The 23,184-nt window shown below is 39.9% G+C and overlaps 1 protein-coding gene across 2 annotated transcripts in view; it reads right to left on the bottom strand.

Annotated features, from left to right (window-relative positions):
- Positions 1 to 1,172: 1,172 nt before the first annotated feature.
- SPL2 (E3 Ubiquitin ligase family protein) overlaps positions 1,173 to 23,184 on the bottom strand; it is an 85,506-nt gene continuing 63,494 nt past the window's right edge. The window contains exons 3-6 of one of the 2 annotated variants that reach the window (XM_089460259.1): positions 12,201 to 12,371; positions 11,885 to 12,009; positions 11,547 to 11,666; positions 1,173 to 1,853 (exon numbers count right to left, since the gene is read on the bottom strand). In XM_089460259.1, the coding sequence (XP_089316385.1) occupies positions 1,574 to 1,853; positions 11,547 to 11,666; positions 11,885 to 12,009; positions 12,201 to 12,371 (696 nt within the window). In that variant the 3' untranslated portion in view covers positions 1,173 to 1,573. The remainder of the gene's footprint in view (positions 1,854 to 11,546; positions 11,667 to 11,884; positions 12,010 to 12,200; positions 12,372 to 23,184) is intronic. The other variant, XM_089460260.1, reaches the window with a different exon arrangement.

Genomic DNA, 23,184 nt, shown 5'->3' with positions numbered 1-23,184 from the left:
CACTCAATAAATTCCACATAACAGCAACAGGTACATAGATTCCAAATAATGTAGTTTAACAAGTCTTAAAGATAGTATAATTTTTGTCCAGTGACTTGTCAACATCCTGTAAGATTATTTATTGTCTAGTTTGAAACCTTGATAACATCCTCTGTGATTATTTATTGTCTAGTTTAAAGCCTTGATAACAAGACGCCCACCTTGCAAATATTTTTTCACTGTGGGTTTGACACTTTTCTATTTTCTATCACCTCTGATAGTTGAGGTTCAAAAATGTTTATTTTTCAACCATTTTAATTAATATTTTATATGTTATAATATATATTAATGTCACTCCCAACCTGTTGTTTCCTGCAAATTTGACTGAAGCTCCTATCCATACCAGATGTATGTCATACAGACTGCTATAAAGAAAGATGGCCAAGAATAATATGTTATATACATAAACAAAAACCAATATTTGAACTAAATACTCCTAGAAATTTGGGGTGAATATCAAATTACTTGCCATTTATGAATGAAAGTAGGTAAAAATATTTTATTACGCATCTCCGAGAGGTTATTGGAACTTTTGCCAATGTTTAGCCAAATGGCAAAAACTAACCCTCAAGTTTTCGATATACTAGAGTCATCCATCAGCAGTATAGTTAGCAGTGTTAAACTCTCTAAGCACCTCGAAAGTGCACCTACAGGCCAACACCAAAAAGATAATCGGGGAAGGGAAGTCGCTTGCACTGTAGCAGGGAAAGGATTCCAATACCCAGAGCAAAGAATTCATTAATATTTTGTATAGATTGTAATTCAAAACATAGTAAATGAGAAAGAAGGGCAATTAAGCAAATGGAAAATAAAGACAAATCTGCTACTTGGAATCATTCTCCGGCCAGATATTAGGGCCTCCGTTATCTTCCAAGGCCAACTGCAACACGAGAAAGCTTCGGCCACCACACTTAGAGAGTACTGAATAAAAGCTTTTGGCAACAAAGGTGTACCCACTGGTCAACTGTAACAATAACGTCGCTTGCACCCTGGTGAGGGAAAGGATAGTACTACTGAATAATGCTAAGAATATGTTGCAGAGATCTAAAATATAAATCTCAGACTGTAACATTGGGTGCAAAAATAAAACTTCAATTACATTTCAAATGGCTCCAACATGTTACAGTCAAATCTAGCCATTCAAAATTTGAATCAAAAGGTATTTTTATATATGGACACCATGCTGAATATAATGTTCACAAATCTATTTACCATTTTCCATGCCAACAGCGTCCCTCTTGCATGGAGCAGATGAAACCAGTGTTTCCAGAATGAGCACATGGATAATAACAGCATAACTACATTTTTGTCAGCTGCCCTAGAGATCTGAGTTTGTCTGTTGCAGACACAAGCCTAAATAAATTGTACGAGTACAAAATTGCAATTAGAAAAATATAATGCATCTTCTATACAAATCTTAGACCATGTACCAATAGACCCATTTCAAGAATTTCTGTACTGAACCCAGAAATGACATGCTTTTAATAACTGCCAACGACACTTGATACAGTGCACTATGGCATAAATTAATATTTCAAGAATCATATATCCTCACTGAGTTCCGTACATTCTGTCTGCATACAGGACATTTTGGATTAGAGTCACGCTCCACTAGCTGAGCACACCTTGAACAACAAACATGATGCCCACAAGGAATAAAAGCAGATCTTCTCCGTCTCATCAGACAAACAACACATAATTCCCCATCTGGTACATTCCCAGATTCATCCTCAGCTGCATTCGACACGGGTGGATCCTCTCTTGCTTGCCGAGCCTGCCTCTGGTATCTCCACTCTTTCCATCTTTCCCAATTCCTGCACAAGACAGAAGAAAACTAAATATATTTTGACATAAATATCTTTATGCGAATTTCATTTAGATGAATTTTGGAATCATCCTTAACTAATTCATGGCAGCAGTCTACTGAACGTGATCCAGAGCAGTCATTTACGTGTTTCATAAATAAATAATCAGATTGTGAAGCCTTGTAGGAAGACACAACAAATTCTAGAACTAAATATCATGTAAAGGGATACCCAAAGACAATGCACCAACTAAAGGAAACATCTGCATACTAGGTTATTAGAAAAGGCCACACCTTTCTGCAACCATCTTGGACATGGGAATTTCATTGAAGAAAGGGCAGCTTTGTGAGTATCCAGACAAAACTAAGATCGCAAATGCCAAGGATCTCTTCTTTATAGAGATGGCTGCACATTCATGTGATGGAATCTGTACAAGAGAACTTTGAATAACCATCTGATTTTTCATCCACAATCATTTGGTTCGAGGGTTTCTTAGCCATCTTGCAAGAGGTGGCCAAATGCCAGCAGTTTTCAGCTTTACAACACTCAGTATCACAAATGATTTGAAATGGTCAAGTACATTCATGTGATGGAATCTGTACAAGACACACTTTGAATAACCACCTGATTTTTCATCCAAAATCATTTGGTTCAAGGGTTTCTTAGCTATCTTGCAAGAGGTGGCCAAATGCCAGCGGTTTTCAGCTTTACGACACTCAAAGTATCACAAATGATTTGAAATGGTCAAGTGCCCATGCTTATAAGTTTATTAACATGCATTGATTTTAATGTTTTTGATTGCAGTGTCCATGTTAGTTACAATCTCTAACACTCCCGGCTAGAGCCCATACAAAGGCACCCCAGTATTCACTTTGTTTATAATGGGAGATCACTATCCATAAAGATCTACCCTGCAAAATGCATGCTGCTTTATCTAAATCATCCATGTACTCGGGTTCAATAATTAAATTCACTTTTCTATTTCAGCCAAAACTAGCATCCACTGATTCTGAATGTCCATGTACTCAGGTTCAATAATTAAATGCACTGTTGTTAAAAATGGCAACTAGGGCCAAACTCCATGTGGATCACCTTATTTTTGGCTCTGATATTTTTCCTAGATTTCTCTCATCGAGAGGTGTAGGATTGATCTAAAGATCATCCGATTCCAATAAATATTTATGGAAATATGTATTTATTTTGATTATGGACAAATTGTCAAGGTCGGCCAGCAAACTTATGTAGGCTCAGAAACCCAACAGTCATGTCTATTCAACCTCAACGTTTGCATATAAATACAAGGAGCATTCTCCTCATTTGGAAAATTCAATTCACTCATCTTTTTTCTCTCTCTCCTACACATAAAAGGAGCCTCTCTCTCTCTCACGTGTGGCTGAAAGGAAGACGTCCTAGGGCAAGGAAGACGCAGAAAAAAGGACGCTAGGGCAGCAGGTCATCTCTTTGACCAGCGTTGACCTTCCAGAAGTGCGGATTGGGTGTGGTTGCCTCTCCTAAGTGGGCCACAATTTTTGGCACGAAAATCGAGGTGATCTGATCTCTGGTTTGACCAATGTTGACTGCCCTAGTTTAGGGCCGCAAGTTGACTTCAGAAATCTGCAAATTGACTGAACTTTTGGGGCTATTCAAGGGTTGTTTCTTCAGGTTGTTCGAGGACAAGTTGACCGGAAATTGACCAAGTATTTTAGAGGTCAATTTCAACTAGTTTGACCAAGTTTGACATTGCTAATCTAGGTTTTGCTGCTGCTGATATAAAATTACAGAATTCAGATTTTGTACTATTTCTCTCTGCTGAACTATTGAAGAAGAAAAAAAGATTTGATCAAAGGGTTTTCCCGCATTGGGGTTTGTCCCTGGCTAGCCACCACATCTTGTGTCTCTTGTCTTGGCTTGTTTTCTGTTGATCATTTAATGTTTTATCTGCACTTTACTTAATGTATGTGTGATTGTTAATCTGTGGCTAATAAAAAGAAAAATAAGTAAACTGCTTTAAGCATAAAACATACCATAATTTAACATGTCATTGACGCTGAGGTGATGACAAAGCCCAAGCAAGAGCAAGAGCAAGAGCAATCACCGAAGAGAAGGTTGGCAAGGCTATCTTAAAGAAATCATGGGGTCCTCAACACACTTCCCTGCTGAAGACAAACTTCGTGAGAAGTTTGACTATCACGGATGGAAGATGTCTCTCGATCTAACATTAGAAGAGCAGGAAGTGTTGGACCATGTGAGAGGCGGGATTGTTGAGCCTCCATCAAATGCATCCGCTGCTGCTAGGAACAAATGGACCAAGGGAGAAGTCAAAGCAAGGAAGATCATCCGGGACTCTATCGACAAACGCTTGGTGGCCTATGTTTCCGAGCTGAACACCTCCAAGGAAATCTACGATAGACTGGTGAGTTTATTTAAAGTTAATGATGCAAATCAAGTCTTGTTTCTTAGAGATAAGTTGAAAGAAATTAAGAAGGGCAAAGATGAGAGTATGCAAGCATATTTCTTAAGGATCACCGAGATCAAGAACGATCTCCTATCTGTTGGAAAAGTAATTCCTGACAGGGAAATGACACTCACAACTCTTGGAGGACTGCCATCTGAATGGTATATATTCAGGACTACTCTTCTCAACAATAACGTAATTCCTGGATTTGAGGAATTAATGGCTAGATGCATTCAAGAAGAAACAATGGAAGAGCAAGAAACGCCCATACTTAAAGGTCATCCCTCTGCCTTTTCTTCTCATACTAAAAGAAGAAACAATTCTGGGGCTAAATTCAAAGGAAAGGCTGGGCCAAAGGGTGGAAGAAAATGAAGATGTTACAATTGCAATAAAGCGGGTCGCTATGCTAGGGAGTGCCCTGATAAAAGAGACTCACACCGGGACGATGATTAAAATCCCTCTCAAGGCAATCAAAGGAATGGCAAGTCAAATGGCAGAGGTAAAAGAAGTGTTGGAAATCAAGGAAGAGGACAACCATTCAAGAAGGCAAGAAATTCCAGGTATGAATCTAACACTGTTAACAATAAGCAAGATGAATATTATCTACCAGCAGCTCTATCTACCACTGCTCCCCCGGATTCGCTGGGAAATTAGCTTATTGATAGTGGTGCCTCAAGGCACTACACTAGTTACAAAGAAGCTCTCTATAATCTGATAGAGAAGGAAACCAACCTAGAAATTGTTCTTGGAGATAATTCAAAATATCCAGTGAAAGGCGTAGGAAATGTCACTCTTCAATTGCATCAGGGTAATACCATCCACTTACAAGATGTATTATATGTACCTAATCTCAAAAAGAACCTGGTGTCCATTTCGGCAATGGAAGACAAAGGCTACAAGGTGGCGTTCAGCAATGGCAAGGTACGTGTATGGAAAAAGAACTTTAAAGATTCTTTTACTCTTGGGTTTCGAGTTGATTCATTATATCAGGTCAGTGGAAGTCTACTGGGTGTCATGTCTTGTGACACATCTCTTCAGTCCGAACTATGGCATCGGAGGTTTACTCACCTCCATTATAAAGCTCTACCAGATGTAAGAAAAATGGTGACCGGGATGCCTGAGTTTAGATTAGAGCAAGAAGGCGTATGTCCAGGATGTGCTGAAGGGAAGCTCAAAAGGGGACCATTCTCCTCAAGCCAAAGTAATACCTCCGATATATTGCAGTTGGTTCACTCAGACATATCCAGTATGATGCCTGTGAACTCCTTGGGAGGATATTTATATTACCTCACTTTTACAGATGATTATTCTCGCAAGACTTGGATATACTTCTTGAAAAAGAAGGATGAAGTGTTCTTCTGGTTTCGGCACTTCAAAGCCTTGATCGAGAATCAAACCGAAAAGAAGATCAAGATCTTAAGGACTAATAATGGGACTAAATATGAATCCAATGAGTTTCTTGACTTTTGCAAAGAGGCTGGCATTAAGAGGGAGACTACTACACCATATACTCTTGAACAGAATGGTGTGGCGGAAAGGAAGAATCGTACAATTTGTGGAAGTTGTCTGTGTTATGCTCCATGATCAAAGACTTCCGAAGTTTCTATGGGCTGACGCTGCAAATACCACTGTATATGTACAAAACCGATGCCCTCATCAAGCATTGGGTTCCAAGACTCGCGAAGAAATGTTCACAGGTAAGAAACCTAACGTATCTCATTTTAGAATTTTTGGAAGCCCTCTATATTTTCATGTGCCTAAAGAAAAGAGGAATAAATTGGGTGCATCTGGAAAGAAGGGAATCTTCGTGGGCTATAGCAAAAATACTAAGGGCTATAGAATCTATGTAGCTGGTCAAAGGGAAGTCGAGATTAGTCATGATGTCACCTTTGACGAAAATATGGCTCTTAGCAAGGTAGACAATCTTCCTACTTTAAGGGGATCTAAAGAAACTGACACCGAGGAACCGCAGGAAAAAGAAGATGAGACGATGCCTGATGTGGAAGAACCTATGGATCCTATTGATCCTCCTCCGCAAGAACCTTCCACTTCTAGGAAGAGGCCTTCATGGCTTAGGGGGACACTTGATGATGCTGAAGGACACATTGCACACCGAGGAACCTTCCGTGAAAGTAAGAAGCCGAACAGGTATCAGGGATACCTGACCATCATGAGCACGATCATCCAAAATGAGCCTTCGTCATTCACAGATGTCGTCAAGCATCAATGATGGAAGGATGTTATGACCGAGGAATATGAGTCCATTATGAAAAAAGATGTTTGGGATGTGGTCCCCAGACCGTAGGACAAAGCAATTGTCACTTCAAAATGGTTTTACAAGATAAAGCATGCAGTCAATGGAAGTGCGGAAAAGTATAAGGCTTGTTTTGTCGCTCGTGGCTTCTCCCAGAAGGAAGGTATAGACTATGACGAGATATTTGCACCTGTTGCCCGATATACCACAATCCGCTCGATCATAGCCCTTGCTGCTTCGCAAGGATGGAACCTACATCAGATGGATGTCAAGACTACGTTCTTACATGGTTCGATCAAAGAAGAGGTCTATGCAGAGCAACCCGAAGGATTTGAGATTTATGATCGAGAATCTCGTGTGCAAGTTGAAGAAGGCCCTCTATGGGCTAAAGCAAGCACCCCGAGCATGGTATGAAAGGATCGATAGCTACTTGATGAAGCTGGGATTCACTAGGAGTGAAGCCAACCCTAACCTTTACTTTAAGGTTATAGATGACAAGCCTCTCATACTGGTGCTATATGTTGACGACCTCTTTCTAACAGGTGCAGACCCTCTCATTCACGAATGTAAGAGGGAGTTGGCTTCTGAGTTCGAGATGAAAGACCTAGGACTTATGCACTATTTCCTAGGACTGGAAGTCTAGCAGAAACTAGGGGAGATTTTCCTATCTCAAGGAAAATATGTGGTGAAGATATTGGAGAGATTCGGCATGGTGGACTGCAAGCCCGTAACTACCCCGATGGAGCTTGACTTCAAGAAGTTAAGCGGTAGTGCTGCCGAACCTGTTTTACGAAATGCTACCGAGTATCGTCAACTCGTCAGAGCATTAATGTTCTTGGTGAACTCCCATCCGGATATATGCTTTGCAGTCAACACATTGAGTCAACATATGGTTGAGCCTCACCACTCACATTGGATTGGTGCCAAGAATCTGTTGAGATATCTTCGTGGCACAATCACTCATGGGTTGAGATACACTGTCGAAGATGTGAGACTACTTGGGTATACTGATGCTGATTGGGCAGGCAGTGTCGTGGACCGAAAGAGCACTTTCGGGTGTTGTTTCTCTTTGGGATCTACCTCGATATCCTGGATGAGCAGGAAGCAGAAGTCAGTGGCTTTGAGCACCGCCGAGGCAGAGTACATTACTGCTAGCATGGCCTCTTGTGAGGCAGTCTAGTTGCCAAAGCTCTTCAGTGAGCTGTTTGGATTTACATTGGATACCACTGTGATTCTGTGTGATAACCAGAGCAGGATCCGTTTATCAGAGAATCTCGTATTTCATGATCGCTCCAAGCATATCGATATCAGCTCTGTTTTAAGAACCGGTCGGCTCGGAACCGATTCGGCCGAGTTGGTCCGAGTCAAGCCCTCACGGGGTCGACTCGGCCATCAAACTGGTTCGGCCGGCCAAGTTATTACCGAGCCGGCCGAGTTGTCTAACAACTCAGCCGGCTCGATAATAACTCAGCCGACTCAGCCGAGTCCGAGCCTACTCGGCCGGCTCAGTAACAGTGGCCTGAAAACTCAAAAAAAATAATGATTTTTTTAACTTGCTTTTTTGGTGAAGAGATTTGTGTTAAAATTTGGTGGACACATGAATTCCACATTAGCTTACTGTTTTCATAGGTTGTTTACTTGTTCACTCGGCTTCCTGTGGCATGAATCGTTTAGTGCTTGAAAATAGAAAGTGATGAGTCTGGCACTGGCAATTTGATAGGATCTAATGTTGTGAACTTTTTGCCAAGAACATGAAATCTCCAGTAAGAATGGAGCAAGACATCTATTGCCTTCATTATATAAAATTCCTCAAGGAACAATGTGAATTTCTAAGTAAACAATGATACTATCTTAGAACCATGTAATAAAGAGGGCACATGAAATTGGAATGCTGACCAGACATGTGATCCTAGTTAGAATGTTCATAGGTGAAAATTCTCTCTTGGAAGATGGCAGTTTATCTTTATACATATTACAAAGTTGATGGGAACAAACTTGAAGTTGCCCCAAGGGATCCTAAAACTAGAGAATAGCCAAAAAATATTTTATGGACTGCAGATGGGTCTGTCCTGACTGCATGTAGATGTGGATGCAGAAGTTTTGGCGTTAGGGATCCTATATCTTGGTCTGTAGACTGTGTCACATACAATTTGCTTTGTAGTTCTTCTCATGAATACATCTATTAACATTGGTGAGATGGTCTAAGATGATTGATGAGGGTACAAGAATAAAATGAGTTACAAACTATGAAGCACGTAGATATGCTACCAGTGGTTGATCCAGATGATCTTGGCTCCTCTAGCAGTAGCCACTAGCTAGTAGTACTGGTCATAGTTTACTTTTGTTGTAGAGGCCATTTCTAGCCTCCTTGGTTATGTGTTTTTGTTTTGATCTCTATATCATCATCATGTATGTATTGACAGTGCACTGGGTGCCATTTGAATTTTTGATATAATGGATATATTCATGAGCCTACTTTGATCATATGTTGTCTTGTGTGTTTGGAAACATGAATGAAAATCTTTAAAATTATGTTTTTTTATAAAAGAAAATATTTAATGTATTTTTTACAACGACAAAGTCATTGAAATCGCGTTGGCCGAGTCAATACCGAGTCGAAGTCGGAGTCAACCCTCGGCCGAGTCGGAGTCGGAGTCGGAGTTTTAAAACATTGGATATCAGGTACCACTATATTCGAGATATGGTGCACCGAGGAGCAATAAGGCTCCAACATATCGGTACATATGAACAAGTCACTGACATTTTGATAAAGCCCCTAGGAAAGGTCAAATTCCTAACTTTCCGAGAACGACTTGGTGTCATTCAAAGACCCTCTTATGAGGGTCAAGCATGAGGTATTGAGCTCTGGGAGCTCCAAGGGGGCGCAGGGTACTTCTTGGAGCGACATGTGACCACAGGGCGACTCACCATCCCCCGGTGGTGCACTATGTACAGGATAAAAGTTCAACCTTCCCCTGCGACACCCCGTGGCGACTGTGGAACAAGATGATTAGTTCTCCTATGAGCCAGGACGATTCGTTCTCCGTGGCAATTGTGGAGCAGGATGATTAGTTCTCCTGTAGGCCAGGATGATTAGTTCTCCGTGGCATCCACTGGACAAGATGATTCGTTCTCCTGTGGACAGGATGATTAGTTCTCCTGTCAAGGCATCCTACCCATGCAGTGTGGGATTCATGGGAAGTACCTCTCATCTGATCAATGAGCAGGGAAATGAGGATAGGGACCATAGTAGTACTATTGTTGGACGCATTGTTGTATCTACCGTATTCATTATGCTAGGATGACATCCATTGATCTGGGATCAGTGAGAGTGGTTCACACTCTGAGACTGACTTCGGGTCAGTGGAGGATGGTATGATACATCCTCAATCATTTCTTCTTCTTCATAGTTCGAGCAGAGCAAAGCAAAGCAGAGTAGAGTAGGGTCAAGTTGTACAAGACAATGCATTTGATGGATGGATAGCAGCGACAGTGTGCCGGATTTCAGATGAAGTTCTCCCTAGTTGAGAGGGAGTGTTAAAATTGGAAACTAGGGCCAAACTCCATGTGGATCACCTTATTTATGGCTTCTGATGTTTTTCCTAGATTCCTCTCATCGAGAGGTGTAGGATTGATCTAAAGATCATCCAATTCCGATAAGAATTTATGGAGATATGAATTTATTTTGATTATGGACAAATTGTCAAAGTCGGCCAGCAAACTTATGTAAGCTCAAAAGCCCAACAGTCATGTCTATTCAACCTCAACGTTTGCATATAAATACAAGGAGCATTCTCCTCATTTGGACAATTCAATTCACTCATCTTCTCTCTCTCTCTCCTACGCATAAAAGGAGCCTCTCTCTCTCTCTAACACGTGTGGCTAAAAGGAAGACGTCATAGGGCAAGGAAGACGCAGAAAGAAGGACGCTAGGGGAGCAAGTCATCTCTTTGACCAGCGTTGACCTTCCAGAAACGCAGATTGGGTGTGGTTGCCTCCCCTAGGCAGGCCCCAATTTTTGGCATGAAAATCGAGGTGATCTGACCTCTGGTTTGACCGGTGTTGACTGCCCTAGTTTAGGGCTGCAAATTGACTGAACTTTTGGAGCTGTTCAAGAGCTGTTTCTTCAGGCTATTCGAGAACAAGTTGACAGAAATTGACCAAGTATTTTAGAGGTCAATTTCAGCTAGTTTGACCAAGTTTGACTTTGCTGATCTAGGGTTTGCTGCTGCTGAAATAAAATTACAGAATTCAGATTTTGTACTATTTCTCTCTGCTTAACTATTGAAGATAAAAAAAGATTTGATCAAACGATTTCCCCGCATTGGGGTTTGTCCCTGGGTAGCCGCCACATCTTGTGTCTCGTCTTGGCTTGTTTTCTGTTGATCATTTAATGTTCTATCTGCACTTTACTTAATGTATATGTGATCGCTAATCTGTGGCTAATAAGAAGAAAAATAAGTAAACTGCTCTAAGCATAGAACATACCATAATTTAACAATTGTCCTATTTCAGCGAAAACTAGCATCTGATGATCATGCATGAATGGTCAATTAACTTGCATACAACATTAAAAAGAATATCAATCCTTTTAAAGGTATCAGGTATGCTCCCGAAATGACCAGCAAATTTTCAACTGTATAATTTAACACATTCAATAGATGACCTCAATTAAGTTGAAATATGAGTACAACCCACCAGAAAAGGCATGCTATATTCAAAGACACTGTTTTAGTTCAAAGAGCAAAAATAAGAGACAACACTCCAACATTGCTTTTTCTTCTGTGCATTGTTAGTATCTAGTAGAGAATCAATTATTTAATTTTCTTTTGTTTGTGCATCTTGCAAACATAACACTTTTTGTAAAGCATATCTTAAGAGTGTTTGATGAAAACACACTGAATTTCAAAATTTGGTGTACCATGTACCATACTGTAAGAAAACTTAGAAATGATTCTATGCCAGCTACAACAAAATGTCCCATCTGAAATACCTGAAAGCAGCGTAACTTAGAACTACAACTGCTGCAGTACTAAGGACAACACCACTCCAAAATAGAACCGCTTTTCCAATGGTTATGTCTTCTACCAGTTGATCCTTTGAAAGGTCAGACCTGGACAAAGTAAGACAATTATAGACTGACCCAAAAAACAACTAATGGGTCAACAAAGCATTGACAATCATCCTATAACATAACATGACCAACCTAATCAAAGAGAACATGGTAAAAAAAAATCTCCAGCATTCCTTTACAGACATGTGGGATTTAAGGACCAAATGATATTAAAAGAATAAAATCCATGCAATCCCGGCACTCAAAATTTCACATACAAGAAGTATGGTAGCCACTTGCACGACTTGATAGCAGGATGTCCATCATGTGACAAATATAACTGGCCAGTTGCAGTGATCTCTTTGCCAGGTGGTAAGATCTTTTCTTCATCCAACAGACCAACCTTGATTCAACAGTGTTCAAAATAGTCAGAAACCATCAAAAAGGAAAATGAAATAGAAGATTATATTTTAACCAATATGCAAATTTACTACACACCAAATATAACTTACATAATTCCACAAAAAAAGCTTGGTTAGTTTAGTAACAAAGAAAAGACAATGTGAATCTCAATGTTCCACAAAAATAACATACTGGATAACCACGGCCAAAAATGGCTTGAAAAACCGTGTATGGAGATGCTTGGACTGGGTGCAAGTGATGATAAACTGTTATAAGTGGCAATTTGTGCCTTGACTCGTCCAGGTTAATGTGCACAAAGTTGAGATTCTGCTGCCCATCCTTTTCAATTAAAACAAAGGGAACCTGTAATGAGACAAAATAAGTTACTGTACAGCAGAGAGTTTCTCTTTAAATTCTTTCTGCACTCTAATGTTCAATTTTCTAACTAAAGCAGAAGTAAACAAACACAAGGACAACCAGTAACCTACATCGCAATATTTTGTTATTTTCTGTTAAAAATAGAAAGAGTAATATTAATATAATTGGGCACATATTATAAAATCCATCTAAATGAACATTTGAAGCTGTGATTAGCAGTTCGCAAAACTCGCCAATTATTTGATGAGTCAATCATACAGGGATTAGTCAGCTGAAAACATCACAGATTGTTTACAGTTTTCAATAACTCATCAGTTTAGTGAATTTTTACATACATTTGAAAAATAGCAGCAGATTCCTCACTTCATTCTTCTTTTTTAGTTGCTGATTTTGTGTTGAGGGGAAACTTTGCTTCAGCTTGTTGATGTTGTTTTAAGTTTTGTAAAAAAAATTATGTCTTGTAGCCCCACCCAGTTTCAATTTGTTTTTCCCATCAAGTTTAATGCCCAAACCCCATGTTCATTTTAACTTGAATATAAATTGCAATTGAAACACTAGAAGCTACCACTACTTTTACTTTCAGCTGATAATTTCACAAGCATGCACAAATATTTAGACACTAAATTTTTGGTCAACTAGACCCTGGAAAACCCCGAAGGGAAAACCAGTAGCAAGAGGATTTTATTTGCTTTAATTTCAGAGAATTTTTTACAGCATTAATTACAGCAGTGTTATTATCTCCCTCCTTGAGATTCGGGTCAGCTTCTAGAAACTTGTGCTGCTATCCTTGAAAATCATGCCACTGTCGAGACCTCTGCCCTTGAATTTCATGCTCGTACAGCCTCTAGAAAACCATCCCCAGCTCCCTCAGAAAATGCACCCAACTGCCTCGACATTTGTGCACAGGCAGCCTCGAAATTCTCACTCAGACTTCTAGATTTTTGTGTCAGTCTCTCTGCAATAAATGCGCTGACACTTGCCTCAAAATTTGCACCCAGCTTACTCAGATTCCATGTCAGAGGCTCCTTGGGATTTGAGCTGCTGTAGCAACTCTGACAGCCTCGATAATCACGTCGTCAATCCCTTAGAAAACACACTGAGTTGGTGTATCAACTGCCTTGACTGATGCCTTGAAGTTGGTGCCTGTTCTCCTTGGGAAATGTGTTGTTCCTTCTCCAGCTGCTATCTTGCCTTCTCAGCATTCTTGTCCTTCTCTTCCTCTCCGCTTCTCTTCTCCAACTATACACTTGAAGAATGAGCCTCCTCTTTACCTTTTTCCTCCTTTTTAGTCTCTCTAATGATGAGAATACCTATCCCTAAGATCAAGGGCTGAGATTAGATCTCAACTTCTCTTAATCAAGGGTGGAGATCTAATCTCACATTGACCCCCTCTCATGTCTCCCCCTTCATTAATGACCCCCTCTAGTCACTTTAATAACTTCTTGTACCATGATGTATCTTTTGCCTCATAAAATCACTTTAATATTATAAAGTACAATGTACTTTTAGAACTCATAAAGTGACTAAAAAGTCACATGACTTTAATAATCACATAAAGTCACACTAAAAAGGTGGGTTCACTTGTTTTCCTAGGCTTAGGCAAACAAGTTTCTGTACCTTTTTCAACAAGTTTATATTTTGATTTAAGTTGAAAAAGGATGAAATTTGTGCATTTTTTTATCACTCCATGAGTTTTTGCTGAGTTCTCCCGTGTCAACAATTTTGGACTGGTTTCTTGCAGAGTCCAAGTTCTGCAACGCTCGTGATTAGTACCTTTCTCCGTTGAATCAAACTTTACTCTAGTGGGGATTAATGTAATAACTTGGTTGAGTATGAACAGTGGCTACTACAAACATTTGATTAGAAATCTCATCATTCCTAAAGAAAAGCAATGATGTTTTGCAAGTAAACTAAAAAATGCATTGATAAGATAGAATAGGAGAAAGAACAAAGCGGGTAAACATAAAGGCTAGAGGGATTTTCCAGGGCAGTAGGGGCTCTGAGGAGGAGGAAGAGGAAGATGCTTTTCCTTTGACATTATCAGTAAGAGCAGCCCTGAATGGCTGTTGGTTGATAATTGGATTTATTTGGATTTTGTTTATTATTTAGATGAATAACAATGCTTCTGATAACCGTCTTTGATTAGAAGATATTATAAGATCAACAAAGAAAAGGATGATGGAACTGTTGCGGTGGCTCTGCTAGGGTTAACCTTAGGAGAGGCTGCATATGTATGTTTAGGAGATTGGCTATCTAATTGGCATAATAGCCAGATTTAACAACTTTTATTGCTGTGATCTGGCCAGCAGGGCCTAACCCTACCATCATAAGGCTTGAGCGGGCCAAATGGCCACCTTACAACCTGATATCACTTTGCAAATTCTGCTAAAGATATTGTTAGTGAAAGCAATGATGTCGCCAAATGTCCCTCACAAGTTTCACGAGGTACTGAAATCCCTCTGAATATAATTGTTATCAGTGTTTATGTTAATTAATATGATGTTTGATCTCTTTCCTTATCCTAGCCAATCTTTGGATGTTCCTTTCAAATATTTGGGGTTTTGGCTAAAACCTGCAGCATACAGAAAAGCAGATTGGAACTGGATTATAGCAAAAATTGAAGCTAGAATATCACACTGGAGCTATAGATGGCTTTCCAGAGCTGGTAGGCTAACTCTCATCAAATCGGTCTTGCTAGCCATCCCGGTTTACTGGGCTGCACTAACTTGGATTCCTAAAGGTGTAATGGAAAAAATCAGAAGAATTTGTTGCAGATTTCTTTGGGCAGGTTCTAAGGAGTTCTCAGGTTTACCGTGGGTGGCTTGGGACAAAGTGGCCAGATCAAAAGAGTGGGGAGGTTGGGGGATCAAAAGACTTCCTGAGTTCAGCACTTCATTAGCAGCAAAGTCTGGCTGGAGGCTTATAACCATAGAAAATCTATGGACAAGGGTGATTAAAAGGAAGTATATCGATCCAACGCCCTTGGAAGATTGGATCCGGAGTCAGAACAAGAAGGCAAAAAACTCTTCTGTAATTTGGAAGGCCACAGTGGATGCTTTCTCAGTGATTGAGCAAGGTTTAGCTTGGAAAGTGGGAGATGGCAGACAAATCAGGATCGGCAGAGACCCTTGGATCGGGTGCAATGAAGCTTTCGCCTTATCGCCAGGGCTCCTTCGACATCTTGAGTCCATAGATATCACCTCCTTAAATCAGGTGGCAAGAGTTGGGCAGTCCTCCATTTGGGGCCAGGTTTGGAAGGATGATGAAGAATTAGGGCTAAATCTTAGATGGAAGAATGAATGGACAGGATTCATAAAAGAATTAAAACGTTCCAATGTTAGGATAAGGGAGGAACCTGATAGGTTAATGTGGGCTCACAGCAAATCGGGGGGATATACACCAAAGGAGGGATACTCTTATCTTTTGGGAAAGAAAGGATGGGAAGCTCCGGACTGGTGGTCCAAAGCTTTATGGAAACTCAAAAGCCCCGCAAAATCTAAGCTCTTCCTTTGGTGTATTCTAAAAAAGAAGGCTCCAACATGGGAAATCCTTCAATCCAGGTTTTTAGTTGGCCCAGGGCGTTGCCCCCTGTGTAAGTCTAATGAGGAAACTTTAAATCATCTTTTTACCACCTGTCCTTTCTCTCGGAAGATCTGGGAGGAGGTCACTGGGTTTCTCAAGGTCTTTGCACATTGGGGAAACGAGCCGCTGGCCGAATCCTGGAGGAAATGGTGGCATACATACTCAGATGGGAATATGAGGAACCTGCCGATTATCTTCTGCTGGGGTGTGTGGCTCGCGAGAAATAAGAGTCTGTTTCAAGACCAAATTACACCGCCCCCTGTCATTGCCTCTAATATAGCAGCCATCTATCATGCTCTGCCTCCCCCTGAAGCAAAGAAAACCAGAACGATTCAAAACAATCTCATAATACAGGAGGATATCCCATGTGGCTTCTTTGACGGAGCCTCTCAAAATAATCGGGCCGGCGCAGGCATGAGCATGCACATCAATTCAGAACACATTCTAAAAGCCTCAGTTGGGCTGGGCCCAGGAACAAACAATTTTGCAGAACTCTCCTCTTTGCGCTTACTTCTTTGCTGGCTTCAACACAAAAACATCAACTCAATACAGTTATTTGGGGACTCTCTAAATGTTATAAATTGGATCAATGGTTTAGCTGCTTGCCAAAATCAAATTTTAATGACAATTGTTGAAGAGATTTTATACCTGAAGACTCTCTTTAACAGGTTTTCATTATGTCATATCTACAGGGAAAGGAACGAAGAAACCGATCAGTTATCTAAGGCAGGTTTACTACAGGATCCGGACAGCTGGGCGATAGAGGAGATTTACCAGGGGCAGTCAGTCAGATCAGACCTGCCTCCTTATGATCAGTAGCATATACAACAGTTTTTTGATTCGCCCCTTTTTTGTCGGCTCTTTATCAGTTTTCTCATTTTACTGTTTATATTTTTTGTATATATGTCTCCTCAGCAGCTCCCGTTTTTTCGGCTGTTCGTTCACGGTTTTCAGACTTCCAAAATTTTGTTTCTCACACAGTGCAGGTGGACACTTTTTTCTGACTGTAATGGAGTTGTTTTCCAATATGGAGACTCCAGTTAACTTTTGATCTTTTGTTTTAAATGGTTTTACATCCTCCTCTTGGGAGGAAGACTCTCTCAGGCTTCAACAGTAAAAAAGCTCCCCGCGGGTTGAGCTGTGACTGCTTCTTTAAGCCCTGCGCGGCTTAAGAACTACTGGATCAAAACTTTTATTATACTAATAAAATGTTGCTTTTTTCCCCGGAAAAAATTAATATGATGTTTGTTTGCAATGGCCTTAAATGCCAAACCCTGTTAGGTTTCTTCCCAGGTAGAGTTCCTCCCTTTTGAAATATGTAACTAGGTTCGGTCTTCATAATGACATGCAATCATGATTTTATGTATTTGATGTAATGAGAAAAATAAATTATTATTGTTGATCTTGAGGCATGGGTTTCATGCTCAAGAGGAATTTACTTTTTAGATCAAGCTCCCATTGAGCTTTTAGGTCATTTTCATGTATGAAAGACCCATTTGGGGCATGTTGCATATTATGAAGAAATTTATTTGAGTCATTGTTAGAGTCAAAAGACCCTCCAAGACCTTGTCACAAGATGCTACAACAAGTCAGCCTGCAAAACGAACAATCGACCTATATGAAGGACATGTCGGCCTAGAAATGATGACAAGTTGGCCTAATTGCATGGGTATGAAGACTATATAAAGGAGAGGACTTGGCCTCACTTGAAGGATGATCAATCAAGCATCCACATCAGAGAAAGAAGTGAGTAAGAAGGAAGAAAAGCATCTCGAGCAGCGAAGAGAAGGAGAAGAAGATCGAAGTCTTCTACTATTGTTTTTGGGTCCCTCCACTCACACGTGTGACTGCAGCTAGGAATTCTGCAGTAGGGTTTTGCAGAAATTGAAGAAGCCAAGATAAAGGTCAAGAAAAGAGTATTATTACTAGCCAAAGTTACAAGGAAAAGTGAGCAATCCTAGCGAAGGAGAAAAGCCTCATAAATCTGCCCCATCAGCTCACATGTGTGTCACCTCTGTAGTTTCAGATAGGCCAAAAATTGCAGGCCTGTAATAAGAGGCCGAAATTGAAGAGAAGTCAAAAACAGAGGTATTGCAGTCAGTTTGGCCAGCGTTGACTTGAAGAGGAAGAAGAGTTATTCGTGGAATAGTTGTGACTTGGTCTTGGAGAGGTTCTTGGTCAAGGGTCTAGGTCTTGGAATTTATCAATTGAAAACTCTATAAGAAGAAGAATTTTGTGGGTTTTCCTCTCAAGATTGGAGAGGTTTTGGCCCTTGCCGATCGCCTATATGTTGTGTCCTTTGTCTCATTGTTCTTTATGTTTTGGTAGTTGTTTGATGAAGCGAACACAAAATTAATCAAGCCAAGAAGAACCTAATTAAGAAAAGTAAAAAGTCTTCACAAGCAGTTATCATTATAAGAGAAATCACCTATATTTGTTGCCCCTGGATTTCTCAACATGGTATCAAAGCTAAGGTGACAGGTCAAGGAAGGCCAGCTCATCAAAGGACATTCAAGGACCAAAGTTCTGGAAGATTAGCAAGGACAACAAATCATCAAGGTATTCGAGGACAAGGATTACATCATCACCTAGATCTCAAAACCCTAGGTTCTACACTTGAAGCATTCTTGGGAACCTCGCTCAAAGAAGGAGACCTCAATAGACCCTACCTCTACTCAAAATTCAAGAAGAAATACAAAGTGAAGCATCTTGAAGTCTACTCATCCAAGGAAAACAAGATCAAAGGCGTTGTCATCATCATCAAGGATTCAAAGTGATCTCCCTCTCCTTGGATCAAGGATCACTTTTGAAGAAAGACATTTTCATCAAGAAGTCTTCTATTACCAATATCATCATCAAAATCAAGAACGCAACAGGTTGAAGAGAAGTATCTTCACAAGTATATTTATGTCTACATTTGAATCTATCAAAATGTCTTTTTGCAAGGAAAGCAACAAGTTGGTTGGGGCTTCAAACTTTCTTGCATGGAAGAAAAGGATAGATCTAAACCTCATAGAGAATGAAGTCATGGAACATGTTAAGGGCTCAATCTCTAAACCTCCAAAGGAAGAAGCTCAAGCTCTTGCAAAATTCATAAAAGGGGAAGGTCGGTCTCAAAGGATTCTCATAGAATCCATTAAGGATCCCCTCATTCCATATGTATCAAAATTAGAAACATCAAAAGAAATATATGACAAACTTGTAGAATTGTTCTCCGTAAGCATTGTAGGAGAAGTGATCTCGTTAAAATAAGAACTCTACAAGATAAAGATATCAAAAGAAGGAAAAGCCTCATACTTTATGGGCATGTCTACAATAAGGGATCAACAACAAGAGTTGGGAGAAATAATGTCTGACAAGGAAATGACTACTATAGTGCTCAATGCACTACCGGAGGAATGGGGTAACTTTACATCAAGAATCTATGGGAAGAAGGAAGCTACTCCATTCAATGAACTATGGTCACTATGCAAAATTGAAGAAACCAGGTTTTAGACAAAAAGTGATGTAGGATCAAATGAGAAAACTCAAGCATATGCTACCATGGCAAAGAGGAAAGGAATGTTTGGGAAATTTGGTCCTCAGAAAAGGAATAAGAATATGGTAAACTTTCAATGTTATGGATGTCAAGAATATGGGCACTACAAACAAGACTGCCCCAAACTCAAGAAGGACAGCAGCAAAAGAGGAAGAAAAGAAGCCCATGTTACCGAAGAAGTGGAAGAAGCTGAAAAGAAAAAATCCAAAAAGGAAGAAGTAAAAGATCTCTACTATGATTGAGATAAGTCTTCTCCACCTAGTTCTTTTCAGTTTTTGTAAAATAAAGCTATCATAGTAGGAAGCATTAGAAGCATGATAGGATGCATCGTTTTAGGAGATGGCATCAAAATAGCATACAATTGAAGCAAGAGCTCATGAGATCTTCATAAGAAGCTTGAAAGATAGTTGAAGCAGAAGTCTATGAAAGAAGTAGCTCTTGGTAACCTCATTAGAAGCATAAGTAGTACTTATGGGTAGAGGGAAGTCATCTAGTATAGAACTCATCATACATCATTAGAAAGGAGCATTTGCAGGATGAGGATAATCAAGATCCTCCATTGGAATCTTCATTAGAAGGTTCATCTCTTGGAAGAAGCAAGTGTCTTGCTAAGAATACCACCTTGGATGGGATTCACTATTTGGAAGAATGATGGTATGATGACAAAGGAATGCAGCATGTCAAGATAATTGAAGTACTTTCGATCAAGGGAAAGAAGCTGTTGAAGTTTGTCTAGATGATCAAAAGAAGTAAAGAGGTATGTATGCATATATTAAATAAATTAGGTCATGTCATCATATAGTTGCAAATAGAATGAATAGATACTCTATCTCATGAGTACGATCAAAGGAAAGGGTTCTCTTCTAGAAATGCATAAAGGCATGGTTCACATATTGACTAGATGAAATCAACATAATGTGTCCTCATACAAAATATGAGGTGTTTGACAAAGATGAGGGAACTATGATTGGAAGTTCCATGGAAGCAATATGTGAATAAAGAAAAGAAGAGATCATGAAAGATGCAACCATGGAGAAGGAAATCAACATCCAACGACTAGAAGAATTGACTATGATATCTTCATGGGAAAGATATGAAGACCTTGGAAAAGTCTGAAAGCAAAGAAAGCCCTTGACAAATGAATATCTAGGAGATGTGTCAATATGTATGTGGGATGTTGATGATGCATCAAGAGGATGTCATGATGAAGGGCCATCACAAAAAGTAATTTTGTGTTGTTCATTCTGATTTTGAACATTATCTTGATGGACTAATACAAGGCTAGCAAAAAGGGAGTTATGGATGTCACCCACAACTAATACTCATGTAGTAGGATGCAAGATCCTGAAGAAAACATGATGTAAAAGGCATGAAGAAAATCCAGATATGGTCTAATTGATCACTTGCCAATGAAAGGAAGGATGACATGACTACCCTGATTTAAGAAGAAAGGCGATGGATGGTCGATGCCGTACGAAGAAGTCCCCAAGATAAAGCTCCACAATGTTAAAAATAAAATGCATGACATCGAATGGAGGAGCGCTACAAGCAGCTAAAGGTCCCATGATCTCCACCAATGAAGAAAGAGTTACTACTGGAAACAAGTCCCTAGTTAAGAGGGAGCCTGGAAGCAAGTTTCTAATTAAGAAGAAACTTGGAAGCAAGTCCCTAAGCTAAGAGGGAGCTTGGACAAGTCCTTGGTTAAGAGGGAGCTTGGGTACATTCCTTTTATAGGAATGGGTACATTCCTTCATAGGAATGGGTATATCCTCCCTAGTTGAGAGGGAGAGATAGACACATCATTCTTGTCTTCACTTGGGAAGAAAGAATGGAGGATTGGGTAAGCATCTGGCATCTGATACTCTTTGAGGATGTGGTAGGGCATCCAAGATAAGAGTAGTCGTAGAGGACCGATATTCTTTGAGGACTAGGAATCCAAGATAAGAACAATCATGGTGGGACATACGCTGTGAACACCTGGGTGGGGTATGCTCCTTGAGAGACAATGATGAAGGTGTCTATAAATCATTGGTCTCGCCAGCATTGTGCTCTGATCTTGTGGAGAGATAGAGTTGTTAGTCAAGGCCTTGCTATGTGACAATGTTGGATGATATGATGTTATACAAATGGGTTACCAAGCTGACTCTTCTTATCATAATTCTTCAGATTGAAAATGTCCCAAGTACCTTGTATGGATTATGAATACCTCCCTAGTTAAGAGCGAGTGTTGAAATATGTAACTAGGTTCGGTCTTCATAATGACATATGCAATCATGATTTTATGTATTTGATGTAATGAGAAAAATAAATTATTATTGTTGATCTTGAAGCATGGGTTTCATGCTTAAGAGGAATTTATTTTTTAGATAAAGCTCCCATTGAGAGCTTCTAGGTCATTTTCATGTATAAAAGACCCATTTGGGGCATGTTACATATTACGAAGAAATTTATTTGAGTCATTGTTAGAGTCAAAAGACCCTCCAAGACCTTGTCACAAGTGCTACAACAAGTCGGCCTACAAAAGGAGCAATCAACCTATCTAGAAGGACATGTCGGCCTAGAAATGATGACAAGTCGGCCTAATTGCATGGGTATGAAGAATATATAAAGGAGGACTCGGCCTCACTTGAAGGATGATAAATCAAGTATCCACATCAAAGAAATAAGTGTGAGTAAGATGGAAGAAAAGTATCTTGAGCAGTGACAAGAAGAAGAAGAAGATTGTTATAGGCCATTTTGTCACATCTGGTCAATAGGCATGTTAACTGGATCAATCAACATCCTTTTACCCCTTGCCATCACCCTTGCACAAATATCTAAGCATGACTCTCCCTAATCCTTGAATTTATGCCTTTAACCGCTTCATTTTAGTGCTTTTAAGGCCCAATGAATCTTGTTTCCTTGTGACACTGCGTTCACCAGCAGGTTGACCCTCTCGACCTGCGTTGATCACCAATAGGTTGCTCCTTGCTGTGGGTGCGCTAATTCTAGAAATTCGGGAAAAATAAAAAGAATCCCAAAGCTTCCTCTTCCAAAAGCTTCCAGAGGTTGTTTTAACAATTTACCTTGGATGAAAGTCTTGAATCCTATCCTATCTTACCTTGGAGATTTCGCCCCTTATCCCTTGAGTTCATCCTCCCATCAAGAGTGGATCTCAAGCCTAGATTGGTAAACCGATAAAAATTTCTAAACTACCATCCTCTCCTATATATTTACTGCCATCCACAAACTAGGGGTTGGCTTTTGGAGATAGATTCTACGCTCATGATGTTGTTGTGATAGTGATTATTCCATGCATTAGGGTGACATAGAGATACACTTTGTGACAAGGACAAGTCAACTTGGAGGAGCTCTTCTACAAGATCAACTCTATATTTGGTTGTAACTCTCTCCATTTCTATTAATACAAAGAGTTCATTGTTTTCCTATATGTGATGTTATGATTTCATGTATTTCAATACCATGTTGATATATTGAATGAAGTGATTGGATTATGCTACATAGATGTCGTAGATCTTTGGCTTGTGTTGTCTAATTGTGCAGGTTCTAATTATAGAGATTGGAGCTAGGATTGGAGCATACAAGTCAAGAGAGGAACGAGGCTTACGACGGATTCCAGGTAGGCTTCATCCTATTGTCCATTTACTTTAAGGAAAACATTGGTTTCTTTGCTTTCTG

This window comes from Pinus tabuliformis, chromosome 7, assembly GCF_031772625.1.
Source record: "Pinus tabuliformis cultivar Carrire ecotype Pingquan chromosome 7, CPIR1, whole genome shotgun sequence".
In the NCBI taxonomy this organism is placed as follows: Eukaryota; Viridiplantae; Streptophyta; class Pinopsida; order Pinales; family Pinaceae; genus Pinus; species Pinus tabuliformis.
Note: the sequence above shows the minus strand (reverse complement) of the source record. Positions and strands in the feature narration are given on the sequence as shown.